This window comes from Piliocolobus tephrosceles, chromosome Y (genome assembly GCF_002776525.5).
Source record: "Piliocolobus tephrosceles isolate RC106 chromosome Y, ASM277652v3, whole genome shotgun sequence".
NCBI lineage: Eukaryota > Metazoa > Chordata > Mammalia > Primates > Cercopithecidae > Piliocolobus > Piliocolobus tephrosceles.
Genome location: NC_045456.1, coordinates 22,002,632 through 22,015,349, shown reverse-complemented (window position 1 = coordinate 22,015,349; position 12,718 = coordinate 22,002,632). Strand labels below are relative to the sequence as shown.

The following is a 12,718-nucleotide window of genomic DNA, read 5'->3' as shown; positions in this document are numbered from 1 at the left end:
AGCTGTGTGAACACACAGCCATCTTTTTTTTTTTTTTTTTTTCTTTTGAGACGGAGTCTTGCTCTGTCGCCCGAGCTGGAGTGCAGTGGCCAGATCTCAGCTCACTGCAAGCTCCGCCTCCCGGGTTTACGCCATTCTCCTGCCTCAGCCTCCCGAGTAGCTGGGACTACAGGCGCCCGCCACCTCGCCCGGCTAGTTTTTTGTATTTTTAGTAGAGACGGGGTTTCACCGTGTTAGCCAGGATGGTCTCGATCTCCTGACCTCGTGATCCGCCCGTCTCGGCCTCCCAAAGTGCTGGGATTACAGGCTTGAGCCACCGCGCCCGGCCACACACAGCCATCTCATGGGACCATCTACATCATCTTCACACAGAGATCTGAGCCTCAAAGGGAGCTTGGCAGATGGGACGCCGGGGCCTCTACAGATCCAGATGCGGGGGTTCAGTCAGGCTGGTGGGAAAAATTTTAGTTATAATAGCCACAGACCCTCTGCGAAGGCCTGCGAGTTTGCATAACTTCGGTAATACACCTGGCTGAAGGCAGCCTAGTCCCCTTACCTTTAGTTTAATAAATTAGAGTAGAAACAAAGGAATGTGGGGAGTTTAACTTGTTTCCTCATGTGGTCCTAAGACTAACCTTTGATCTATGGCAGGAGCTTAACTGCTTTCTACTTAGGGAAGTATGCAACGTCAATTTCCCTCTAGTGGTGTTGACTCACGACCTTTGTCAATTAATCTTTACTGAATAAATGCAAGTCTCGCTGACTGATCCAGGCCACGGCCACTACTAAGTGGCTGGGACACTCAGCCAAACTGGCAAAGCAGAATAGCTGTGTCAGTGTACCTCATTCATCCGTGGCTGGCTCAGTGTCTGTGGGACAGACCCCCGAACCATAAATCTTGCTGCAGTTCTCACCATATAGGCTTCAGGTCTCCCTGCAGCACCATGACTCCAGCTACGCTAGGAAGGTCAATATCATGCGTGTACCCTGCAAGTTTCATTGTCCTTGTAACCTCTGGCAGGCTGTCCTTCCTGGAGGCTGTTTCCTGGCCTGTCAGTCTGGTTGTATCATTCATGGTTTTCCTACGAAGGGTCTTAAGATCTAAGCGGACATGCTGCACAGAGACTGTGTCTGTCTGCAAAAGGGGCTTGAGCTCATTCTCTCTGCACCAAGAGTCCTGTGTGTTGAGGTCTGAGCTCTGCCCGAAACAGAAACATACCAACTGTTAGGATCACCCCGACCGGACTGTTCCCTTCCCCTCCCACAGGCCTTACAATACAGTCCCTTGCACTCTCCGCACACCTGCCCCAGGGCTAAAGACAAACGCCCCCCTTCACTGACCCCGCCAGTACCTGTTTGTCCAGGCAGTTACAGGATGTGGTTGCCATGGCTGTCAACCTTGCATAAGGAAGCTGGCAAAAAACATCTCCAGGATGCGGTCAAGACACCTGCAACCGCTACTCAGCTCTCCGACCCCAACCCAGTCCTCCTGCAGCCTTGGCTCAGCTCCCCCACCCCGACCTGGTTCCGGCCCTACAAAACCCTGCTGTAGTCTGTAAGGGGGCTGCCTCCTCTTACCGTGGTGGACCAACCAAGCAGCTCAGTAAAGCCTGTTTGCCTGATTTCTAGGTCTCCTCATCCTTTGTCTCAGCTGACCTGACGCCGATGATGTAGTGAGCATCTAACGTGAATATCCCAGGGAACAAATCCACATTTCTTACCCTTTTGTACCAAGGAAGGTCCCTTGGCTAGTGGGTCCATGACATCGAATTCCTGGTTTTCTGTAAAGGAACAACAGAAATCCAGGCACCCTCGTTATCTACCAAGGAAAATCACCATCTGTGGTGACAAACCCATTCCCGGAGGATGACTGATTTTTTTTTAAAGAGGCGAAACAACACATTTATTATTTTCATTTAAGGTGCTTGTCAGGGCAACCTCACCCATCTGGGAACAATCTAGCAGTCATGTAAGAAGCACACGCCCCCGCAATTAGTTTGAACTCCACCCTGGAATCGCAGCTGGTTGTGATGCAAAGGTACCGGCGTGCCAGGAGCTGATGTTGGGTTTGAATAGTCCGTGGGATTTTGTCACTTAGGGGAATGGATAATAAGCCAACCAGTGGTCATCAGCCTCACACATAATGAGTGCAGGCTCGTAGGGTCTACACAGTACTTTCTCAAAAGCATTGCAAATGACTCCTTTCTCCATGTTGAAATTTGAGAACCCAACACGTATCTCTCTAACGCCAAAGGATTGAGCCTTCCTTGCCTGTCTGGTGAGTAAGAGTGAGCCTCTACACCAAGATCCGTGAATGAGATCTGATTCACAGAAAGGATCTTGGCAGGTGTCATTGAGTAAAGGGTCTTGAAATGAGATCATCTGGATTATCCAGGTGGTGTATCGTCTATACCAAGGATGTACCCTTTGGCTGTGTGAGGCTTTCAGAAGTATCAGAAGCTGTACACATTTCCTGTGGTTGTGGTAACAGGTAACTACCAATTTGTTGGAGCCTTAAAACAAGAAGGATTTATTCTCTGTTCTAGGGACGAGAAGTCTAAAGTCTAGATGTCAGGAGGGCCAAGATTGCTCTGAGGCATGTAAGAGACAATACTTCCTGCCTCTCCCAGCTCCTGGTGGCTCCAGGCATTGCTTGGCCTGTGGCCGCATCACTCCAGTCTCTGCCTGCATCATCACATGAACATCTTGTCTTGTGTACTCAAATCTCCCTCCACCTGTCTCTGATAAGAACCCTCGTGATGGCATTTGGTTCACTGGGATGATCCATAATGGCCCATCTCAAAACTCTTAATTCTATCTGCAAAGATTCTTTTCCAAATAAAGTCATATGTATAGGTTCTGAGGGTTAGGGCGTGAACATATCTTTTGAGGGCTACCATTTGATCCATAGCTGTTCAGCGGTTTACATTCTCGGATTTGACAGCGGCATCCTTCACTTGAGACTGTGCCGCTCTGGAATGAGGTTGACCAGATGCTGCTGCTGGCCACGTGAAACTGATCCTACAGGCTGGGGCAAGCAAGGCTCACACCTCCCCATGTCTGACATCTGTGAATCACAGCTGGGTCTCTGGAAAAATGAGTGAGTGCAGGAACAAAATCAAACAGGAGACCTCATCCACCACTACGTCTCAGAAAGGATATTGCGGCCCCCGAAAAGAGGTCATCTCTCTTGGAACTTTTGTACTCGGTTGTACTTAACGCGGCAAGGAAAGCGGCACGTTTGTGTTGGATAATGTAATTATTTATGGCACGTGTGATAACTGGGCACTTTGGAATCACAAGGTTTATGGTTGAGGACCACCTGGGCTGATTATCCCCCAAAATGTTTCTTTGGCTTCTTGAAGTTCTGCAGAGGTTGAGGCAGCTGTCTCAAAACTAGAGGACAGAGCCCTGTGGGCAGGTGGGTGTGAGAAACTCAAAACACTGCAGTCTTCACAGACCCACAAGTCACTGACAGGTGCAATGTGTTTCTAGGGACAGCAACTATCCTGAGGCAGGATATCACAGGGTCACATCACGGACCCCAGTCATGTCACAACTCTTAGACCAGAGCTGCTGCTGCAGTTTCTGGTTGTAGGTGACGTGGAGGGACTTGGTCTCTTTCTCGTTGTACAGGTAACGGCCACCAACTCCTTCCAGCTCTGGGGTGACCGCTGCATAGATGGAAGTCCACGCTCCCTCATCAGGGGTCTGGGGGAAGAAGAAAAGAAGGCCAGAGTGAGACAGATTTCTGAGCAGGAAGCAGGATTCTCCGGACTGCCATGGATGCTGCAGGGAAAGGTGGAAGATACTCATCAGCTGCACACTGAGAAATGTATGCGGAAAGCGAGGCGGGGTGATCGATCGGAACCACAGCTTCTCTGCTGCTGGGTTTCTTCAGAACAGGCACTGACAGTAACGCACCCAAGTGGGTTGCGTTGCAATGGTAGGTTCCTCCAGCTCACTAGGCAGATGCATATTAAAATCCCTGATGTACGTATTTAATTCACGCACTCTTTATGAGACCGAAATGCTTATTCATTGACTAGAAGCAGATGAGGGAGTGCTTGGCCTCTGTATTTAGTAAACAATATTAAGCAATTAGATGAAACATCAGAACATCAAAAAGACTGTTGGTTTCAATTCAGCAAGGCATGCTACATCGGAGAACTGAGGCATTGATGGGCTGTGATCATAGGCTTCATGGAAACAGACGGTTCAAAGAGGAACGTGAGATGCAGAAAAAGGTTTTTCAAAGACTGGGGAGTTGACCCGAGTGGAAGGTGATCATCTTGAAACACAGCACCCCCTGGTTTTCTACAGTGGGAGCTGGCCTTTGGTCATGGTCCGCGGGACGGAAGAAACGGGGGATTCCCAGAGGAATCCCCTGGTTTTCTACAGTGGGAGCTGGCCTCTGGTCATGGTCCGCGGGACGGAAGAAACGGGGGATTCCCAGAGGAATCCCCTGGTTTTCTACAGTGGGAGCTGGCCTCTGGTCATGGTCCGCGGGATGGAAGAAACGGACCATTCCCAGAGGAATTAGAAGTTGTGGGACCTGAGAACCTTCAGAGCCAGGATGCAATAATCCAGGAACCAATACAGTCCTTAACATCTTACTGTCACAGTGAAGATGTTTCAGGAGGTCATCTCTCGCAAGGAGCTTCTGGGACTCTGGTGAACGTGTCCACCATGTGGGGGCACGGTCTATGAACCAGGAAGCAGGTCCTTGCCAGATACAGAATCTGCCATGGTTTGATCTTGAACTTCCGGCCTCCAGAACTGTGAGCGACAAATGTCTATTGTTTACAGGCTGCCCAGGCTATGGTGTTTTGTGACAGCAACACACACAGACTGAGACATTTGATGTCCAGAGTTTTGACTGGGGTTTCATTGCATAGGCATGATTGATTCAGTCGTAGGTCACATGATCAAATTCAACCGCCAGTCCCTCTTTCTTCCCCAGAGGTCAGGCGGGCCCCAAATTCCAACTCCCTCATGACATGGTTGGTGTTTCTGGTGGCTAGCCCTATCTCGAAGCCATTTAGGAAGCACCAACAGTCACCTCATTGTACAACCAGGGCGTTGCTAGCATTTGTGAAACTGCAAGAGTTTTAGAAGTTCCTCCTTGTTCCAGAACCAGGAATAAAGACCAGATATGGCCTTTGTCATGTCCCCTCTACTTTTCTGGGAGTGATGATCCATCGGCCCGAACTGATCTCACCTCTCACCAGTGCCCCTCGCACTGCGGTGGCTCATGCCTGTCATCCCAGCGCTTTGGGAGACCAAGGAAGGAGGACTGCTGGAGTCCAGGAGTCCGAGACGCACGTGGGCCACGTGGCCAAACCTAGCACTGGTGAGAGTTCAGGCACACGCCCCCCAAAAAGGAAAAGGACAGACCCTGTGAGGTGGCCTGTGACACCCAGTCACTTCAGAAATTCTCCTGCTCCCAGTTCACTGCCTCATGGTCTTGACTTCAGCAGCCAGTGTGATGTGGAAACGCAGGGTAGAGAATCCAGTGTGCCTACCAGCCCATCCTCTGGGTGCCCAGCAAGGGGAAGAGGAAGGCCGGACCCCAGTGCGGGGACAGAGCTGCCAGACTCCCGAGGTTGTTTCCCACGGACTTGTCTCTGCTTTTCTGCTGCCTAAAAAGAAATGGATGGAGCTAGAGAACTTCCCAAGTCTGGAAATCACCTAGGGGTGGCTGGAGGTTTTGCAAACCCAAAGTGTCCTGGGAGATTTGGAGGCTGATATGGTCTGGCTGTGTCCTCACCCAGATTTCATCTTAAACTGTAGTTCCCATAATTCCCACGTATCATGGGAGGGAGTCAGTGGGAGGTAACCGAATCATGGGAGTGGGTCTTCTCGTGCTGTTCTCCTAAGTCTCACGAGATCTGATGGTTTCATAAAAGGCAGTTCCCCTGCACACACTCTGTTGCCTGCCGCCACGTAAGACATGCCTTTGCTCCTCCTTCACCTTCCGCCACGATTATGAGGACTCCCCACCTATGTGGAACTGTGACTCACCCATATCTGTACATGCCAGGCAGTACTAAGAACCAGGCAGGGAGGGAGGGGACGGACCTGTCTGCACCGAGTCCTGCACCTGCTGGGAACAACTCAGTGTCATCAGCTATGGCCTGGGTCAAAGCACCTTTGTTTTGAGTATTCAAAGATCAGTGAAGGGTTGAGTGAAAGGGAAGGAGAAAGAGAAAGAAAAAAATATCAATGGAAGGAAGAAAGAGAAGGAGAAAGAAAGAAAAATAGGAAGAAGAAAGGAAGAAATGAGAAAGGAATGAAGGAAAGAAAGAAGGAAGCAAAAAAGGAGGGAAGGAAGGAGGGACACAGAGAGGGAGGCAGGCAGTAAGAAAAGAAGGAAGCAGACAGCAAGAGAGAAGGAAGGAAGGAGAGAGAAAGGCAGCAGAGAAGAAAGGAGGGAGGAGGAAAAAAGGGAGAAAGTAGGGAAGAAGGGAGGAATGGAAGGATGAAAAAAAGAAAAAACAGGAAGGAAGCAAAGAAGGAAAGAAGGAAGGAAGGAAGGAGAGAGAAGGGAAAAAAAAGAAAGAAAAGAAACAAAGAACCAAAGAGAAAGAAGGAAGGATGGGAGGGAAGGATGGGAGGGAGGAAGGGAGGCAGGCAGGGAGGAAGGGAGGAAGGAAGGAAGGAAGGAAGGAAGGAAGGAAGGAAGGAAGGAAGGAAGGAAGGAAGGAAAAAAGGGAGGCAAAAGGAAGGACTGGAGGAAAAAGAGAAGACGAAGGAAGGGAGGGAGGAATTTATTCCTCAGAGCCTTTGCTGCATTTACCAATTCTGGTTCTGCCCCCATTTGAGCAAATATCTGGGGTGACTCTGAGAATTCTGATTTCTAAGATAAGGCAGACATTGTGAATTTGAAATAGCAAATCCCTTTTGTGTCATTCAAGCCACGATTTCCTTTTTATTAGAGCTCCTGTTCTCCAGATAGCATCCCGGGCACACAGAGATATTTATTTGCCTGTGACTGTTCAAAGAGCTTCACAAAGCTGTTCCCTCTGAACTCCACACTTAACTTGTATTAGACGTGCTGCGCTTTGCAGAAGAGAAACACACAGGGTTTCCCTTTGTCCTTGGGGCGGGTCCCCTGTGCTGCGTGCAAGGAAACTTTCTAACTCTCCACTGCCAGGAGCAGAGGGCAGTAGGAATGGCATCACCCGAGATGTCTCCTAGGGATGAGGCTAAGCAGGGCGTGGGGGGTAAACTGCCCAGCTCTCTGCAAGGCACACAGAGGCTCGTTCACCGTCTGTAAATGTTGCTATTTGAATGCAGATGCTGGCAGCAGATCCTTGAGATGTGCTCAGAGAGATCTGAGGGCACGTGTATTTATTTCAGCACCATCCACATCTTAGGGCAGAAACTCACACTCAGGGAAGTGGCTGGCAAGTCACGAGACTCTGAGCTGAGCTTCCCAAGGAGAGTTTCCATGCCCCAAAGTTGTGGAAGAGGGGACAGAGCAATGCTGTGGTCAAAGAGAGATTCAGGACCTGTGCCCAGGCTCAGCCTGTTCTGAACATTCTACAAAGGCCACACTTCCTCTCCATACCTCTGCTCCAGCCACCCAGGGATCCTGCTGCTTCTGCCACCATGTCCCCTGCCTCTTGCCTCTCTGTACCTGCTGCTTGCTCCTTCTGGAATGTTCTGTAAAATAGGTTTCCCGGAGCTGGATGTTTTCTGGGATGCTGACTCACACGCAAATCATAGGGTCATACAACCTGTGCGTGTGTGTGTGCGCGCAGATATACGTAGGTACATGTGTGCATGTACGTGGGTGTGCGTGTACTTGTGGGTAGATGTGTATCATATGATTGTATGTGCATAAATGTATGTATATGTGTAAACATATGCATGTATGTGCACGTGCATGAATGTACATGTGAATGGGTACCTGTGTGTATTCATGCGTGTGTTTGGGGAAACACATGTGTATGTGTGTGTGGGCACACATGTGTGGGTCCGTGCCTGTGTTTGCACATGTGTGTATATGCATGCATGCATGTGACTGTGTACTTGTGGGTAGATGTGTATTGTATGAGTGTAACTGCATGTCTGTATGTATATGGATATGTGTGAGCATATGTACATATGTGGATGTGCATGAATGCACGTGTGAATATGTGCATGTGTGTACAGGAATATACATGTCTTTGCATAAATGTGTGTGCATGTGTGCGTGTTTGCTCATGCATACGTGCACACATGTGGGCACAGATGTGTGGATATACACGTGTCTTTGTATGGGTTTGCACATGTGTATATGTGAATGTGTGTGCATGTGTGTCTATGCATGTATGTGAATGTGTGTGCATTTATGCACGTGTGCATGTGTACAACGTGTATGTGGGGAGGTGCAGGTGCGTGCATGTGTTTGCATCTATATGTATTTGTACACGTGTGCATGTATATGTGTGTGCATGAGTGTGCACATGTGTACGTGCACACACATGCTCTCAACTCCCCAGTGAGAGCTGTGGGTTGTGCTAAACTTGTAGGGATGTTTCCTGTCTTCAGTGACCACGTGAAGCAGAGAGGATTAAGGAAACTTCGTTTAAGTACAATCCCATAAGACACACACACACCTGCTCTTACCAGGAGTCAACACTCACCTGACAGACAATGCAGAGGAGATGGCTGGTGCTGTTTCATGTCAGGTAACACAGGTCTTAGGTGGGCTCTGTGATGACTGATTTCATGTACTGGCTTCATGTCCTGATTTCATGTATTTAACTGGCTGGGCTATGGTGCCAGACATTTGGTCAAGCACCGTTCTGGGTAGCTTGTGGATATCATAAACATCTGCAAATCAGTTGAGTTTAAGCAAAGGAGAGGACTCGTCACAATGTGGGTGGGCCTCGCCTCATCAGGAGAAGGCCTTCATAGCAAACACTGACACTTCCAAGAGAAGAAGGCATTCCACTCCAGACTGTACCAGGGCAATCCTGCCTGAGTCTCCACCCTGCCCTGCAGATTTTAAGCTCAAGGCTGCAATGTCAACTCTTGTCCAGGTCTCCAACCTGCCAGCCAGCCTGCCAGTTTTGGACTTGCCCCGCCCCTACAATCCCAAGAGCCAGTTAGTTAAACTAAACCTTTCTCTATGCATACATCCTATCGGTCCTGTGTTTCTTGAGAACTGTGACTAATACAAAATTGACCGGTCTCAATGGCAGAGACTCTGGGCATTCTGAAACCAGGAAGAAATGCCAAGCTCCAGGAATGATCTTGGCTTATCTCTTAGCTTGAGGCACTGGAAGGTCTTGCAGTCAATCAAAGCACAGACACTGCTGGCTGGTTTTTAAGGCTGCACCGAAGGAGGGAATTTATCCACTCAAGGGCAGAAGTTTCCCATCCAAAGAGGCTGCTTCTTTTAGGGTGGCAGCCTCAGAGCCTGTGACGTCTTTGTTCCTGGGGAGTCTATGAGAGCCACCAAAGAGATTCCGTCACAGACATACACTGTGGAAAGGAGAGATGGCATCTCCTCGGACAAAACGACCCTTCCCAGTTCTGTAACTTCCACGGCGTTTCCAATGTCTACGTCGAATTGATCCAGGTGGCATCACCGCCGAGCCCGAGAGAACCTCCCTCTCTCCCTCCCTCTCTCTCATGCTCTTCTTCTTCCTCCTTCACCTCCTCTTCCTTTTTCTCTATTCGTCTCTTCTTCCTCCTCCGTCTCCTCCTCCTCTTTCACTTCTTCCTCCGCCTTCTCTTTCCCCTTTATCCTCCTGTTTTTCTCTCTATCCCCCTCCCTTCCTTCCTTCTTTATTTCTCCCTTTCTCTCTCTCTCTTCTTCCTCGTCCTTCATCTTCTCCTTTCCCCCTTATCCTCTTCTTTTCCCCATCTCTCTCTCCCTTTCTCTTCTCTGCCTTCTCTTCTTCCTTTTTTCTCTTCTTTTCTCCTCTTGCCTTTTCTCTCTATTCGCTCTTTTTTCTCCTCCTTCATCTTCTCTTCCTTCTCCTCCACCTCTTCCTCCTTTCTCCCTTGTCCTCCTGCTGATCTTCTATCCGTCTCTCTCCCTTCCTTCCTTTCTTCCTGCTCTTTCTCATCATTTTCTCCCTCTTCTTCCTCCTCCGCCTTCTCCTCCTCTTCCACTTCTTCCTCCTCCTCTTCTTTCTTCCCTTCTCCTCTTCTTTTCCTCTTTCTCTCTCTTCCTTCCTCTTCTCTCTCCTTCTCTTCTTCCTTTTCTTTCTCCCCTTCTTCCCTTTTCTCTTTACTCCTCCCTCTGTTTTTCCTCCTCCTTCATCTTCTCCTCCTCCTTCACTTCTTCCTTCTCCTCTTCCTTTTTCTCTTTCTATCCCTCTCTCTCTTCCTCTCCTCCTTGTCTTCCTCCTTTCATTTTTTCTCCTTTTCCTCCTCCTCTTCCTCCTTTTTCTCTCTCTCCCTTCCCTTCCTCCTCTTCCCGTTCCTCTTCCTCCTCCTCTCTCTCTGCCCCTCTATGATCCATTTACACTGTCATCCAGGCTTTCCTAAAAAAACTAGACAATTTTCACACTGTACTCTTCTGTTTTCTCAAAGTCTTCCTCTGAATCGAAATCACTCTTGTTCACTTGTGTGAGGCTGGGGGATTCCTGAGTGGACTTTTATCCACTTGTTTTGAAAACAACAACAACAACAACTAAAGCAACAGAACTTCGTTCAGGATTCAGATGGAATTACCAAGACCTGTATCTTCTTCTGTCCACAGCCCCAAAGCTGGGGCTCCATCCCCTGCAGTCCTGGGGTCAGGGGTCCTCATGCTTAGCACTCAAGAGAATCAGCCAGAGAGCTTGTAAAAACAAGTACACCCCTGATATTTCTGACTCGGCGGGTATTAGGAGGCCCAAGAATCTGCATTTTTTTTCTTTTTTAGATGGAGTCTCCCTCTGTCGCCAGGGCTGGAGTGCAGTGGCATGATCTTGGCTCGTTGCAACCTCCGCCTCCCAAGTTCAAGCAATTCTCCTGCATCAACCTCCCGAGTAGCTGGGATTACGCCCGCCACTACGCCCAGCTAATTTTTTGTATTTTTAGTAGAGATGGGATTTCACCAAGTTGGCCAGGCTGGTTTCGAACTCCTGACGTCATGATTCACCTGCGTCTGCCTCCAAAAGTGCTGGGATGACAGGCATGAGCCACCGTGCCTGACCCAAGACTGCATTTCTAACCAGCTCCCAGAGGCTGCTGAGCTCAGAGGCCACGCGGGGAACCCCACTCATTCTGGCTGCCTATGCAGCTTGGCAAACTCTACACCACGGGCGAAATTCAGCCTGGACCTGTTTCTGTACAGGCTACTACCTAAGAATGGTTTTAGATTCGGAAGGAAGGAAGGAAGGAAGGAACGAAGGAAGGAACGAAGGAAGGAAGGAAGGAAGGAAGGAAGGAAGGAAGGAAGGAAGGAAGCCAAAGAGACTAGAGGTGGCCGACAAAGACTAAAACACGTCCTATCTGGCCAACCTCCTGTACAGAGCAAGGAACTGCGGCTTCGTGGCAGAATTTAATTATCTGCCCCTGTGCAGCTGTGGCTGACAGGCGCTGTCTTCCACACATTCTCAGAATGATGAAGTGGCCTTCCTTGGTGGCGCCTTGTGCAGGGAAATGAAAGTTGCCTTCTGAATACACAACACGGTCCTGTAAATCATGCTCCCTGTGGCTTAAATAACACATCCCGTTTTATCTACAGCTTTTTTAAAAAAATGACAATCTTTAGAGACTGGCAAGATGACAGAAGATGTATCAATGTGAACCCAAACCCAAGAACGCAGTGTGTTCTCTTTTAACACACACAAGGGAATCTTTGAAGTCCCAGACGTCCGCCGGGGGCGCCAGGGAGATGGTGCACAGCAACATTCATAGTAAAATCTGCATAAAGCCCCTCTTCAGTCCTCGAGACTGTTGGAGCTGCAAGCTACAGAAGCCACTTCAACTTCATTCGGTCCAATGAATGTCTATTAAATGCTCACTCATATTTTGCCAGCTCTTGGGGCAAAGGAAGACAGTTTTAGAAATAACCCCTGCTGCCTGGGAGCTTCCAATAGGCCTGGGCAGTGGGTGGAGGGTGAGGCATAAGTGCAGGGAAAAAAAAAAAGATGAAACACACACAAAATAGAAGAGAAGATAGAGTTTCAAGGGTACTAAATAGAGCCACAGGCAATATAGTCAGAGAGAGGAGTGAATGGCTCCTAATTACATAATTACACAGCGCTTTACAGTTGAGAAAATGGTTTCCCACATATTCTGTCAGCAATGTTCACAACAATATTATGGGATATTATCATCCAGAATTAACAAATTAGAAAAATGAGAGGCACAGCAGGGAAGGAGAGGAGAAGGGAGCTGTTGCAGGAAATAGCCACAGGCTGATTCTTCCAGAGACCCCTCCCTCATCATCTCCCTTCTTTCTCTGCTTTGGTATGATGAGCCCTGATCCATGCACACAGCTGGGTCCATGCACGTGCATTCAGCATCTGCTGCCCTACCTTCATCCATGCACACAGCCTTAATCCATGGACATAGCCCTGATCCATGCACACAGCTAGACCCACACACACGCACTCAGCACCTCCCTCCCTGCCTTCATCCATGCACACAGCCCTGATCCATGCACACAGCTAGAACCACACAAATGCAGTCAGCACCTCCCTCCCTGCCTTCCAGGCACAGAGCCCTGGTCCACGCACACAACCATGATCCATGCACACAGCCCTGATCCATGCACACAGCT

At 49.1% G+C, this 12,718-nt stretch overlaps 2 protein-coding genes across 2 annotated transcripts in view; both read right to left on the bottom strand.

Annotated features, from left to right (window-relative positions):
* Positions 1-270: 270 nt before the first annotated feature.
* Positions 271-2,450, bottom strand: LOC111530997. The gene is made up of 3 exons (XM_023198241.2): positions 1,353-2,450; positions 915-1,198; positions 271-449 (listed from the first exon to the last, which is right to left on the bottom strand). The coding sequence occupies exons 1-3, from the start codon at positions 1,386-1,388 to the stop codon at positions 419-421; spliced, it is 351 nt and encodes a 116-aa protein (XP_023054009.1). The 5' UTR covers positions 1,389-2,450; the 3' UTR covers positions 271-418.
* A 794-nt stretch (positions 2,451-3,244) lies between these two features.
* DHRSX (dehydrogenase/reductase X-linked) overlaps positions 3,245-12,718 on the bottom strand; it is a 271,705-nt gene continuing 262,231 nt past the window's right edge. The window contains exon 7 of the mRNA XM_026449577.1: positions 3,245-3,711. Coding sequence (XP_026305362.1) covers positions 3,523-3,711 — 189 coding nt within the window. The 3' untranslated portion in view covers positions 3,245-3,522. The remainder of the gene's footprint in view (positions 3,712-12,718) is intronic.

Excerpts from the sequence above, each read along its gene's own strand:
- LOC111530997 (XM_023198241.2), bottom strand. The coding sequence starts at position 1,388 with ATGGCAACCACATCCTGTAACTGCCTGGACAAACAG. Across the intron at positions 1,199-1,352 it reads GTAACTGCCTGGACAAACAG|AGCTCAGACCTCAACACACA; the intron begins GTACTGGCGGGG and ends TGTTTCGGGCAG. Across the intron at positions 450-914 it reads GGAGACCTGAAGCCTATATG|CCTGACTGAACCCCCGCATC; the intron begins GTGAGAACTGCA and ends TTTTCCCACCAG.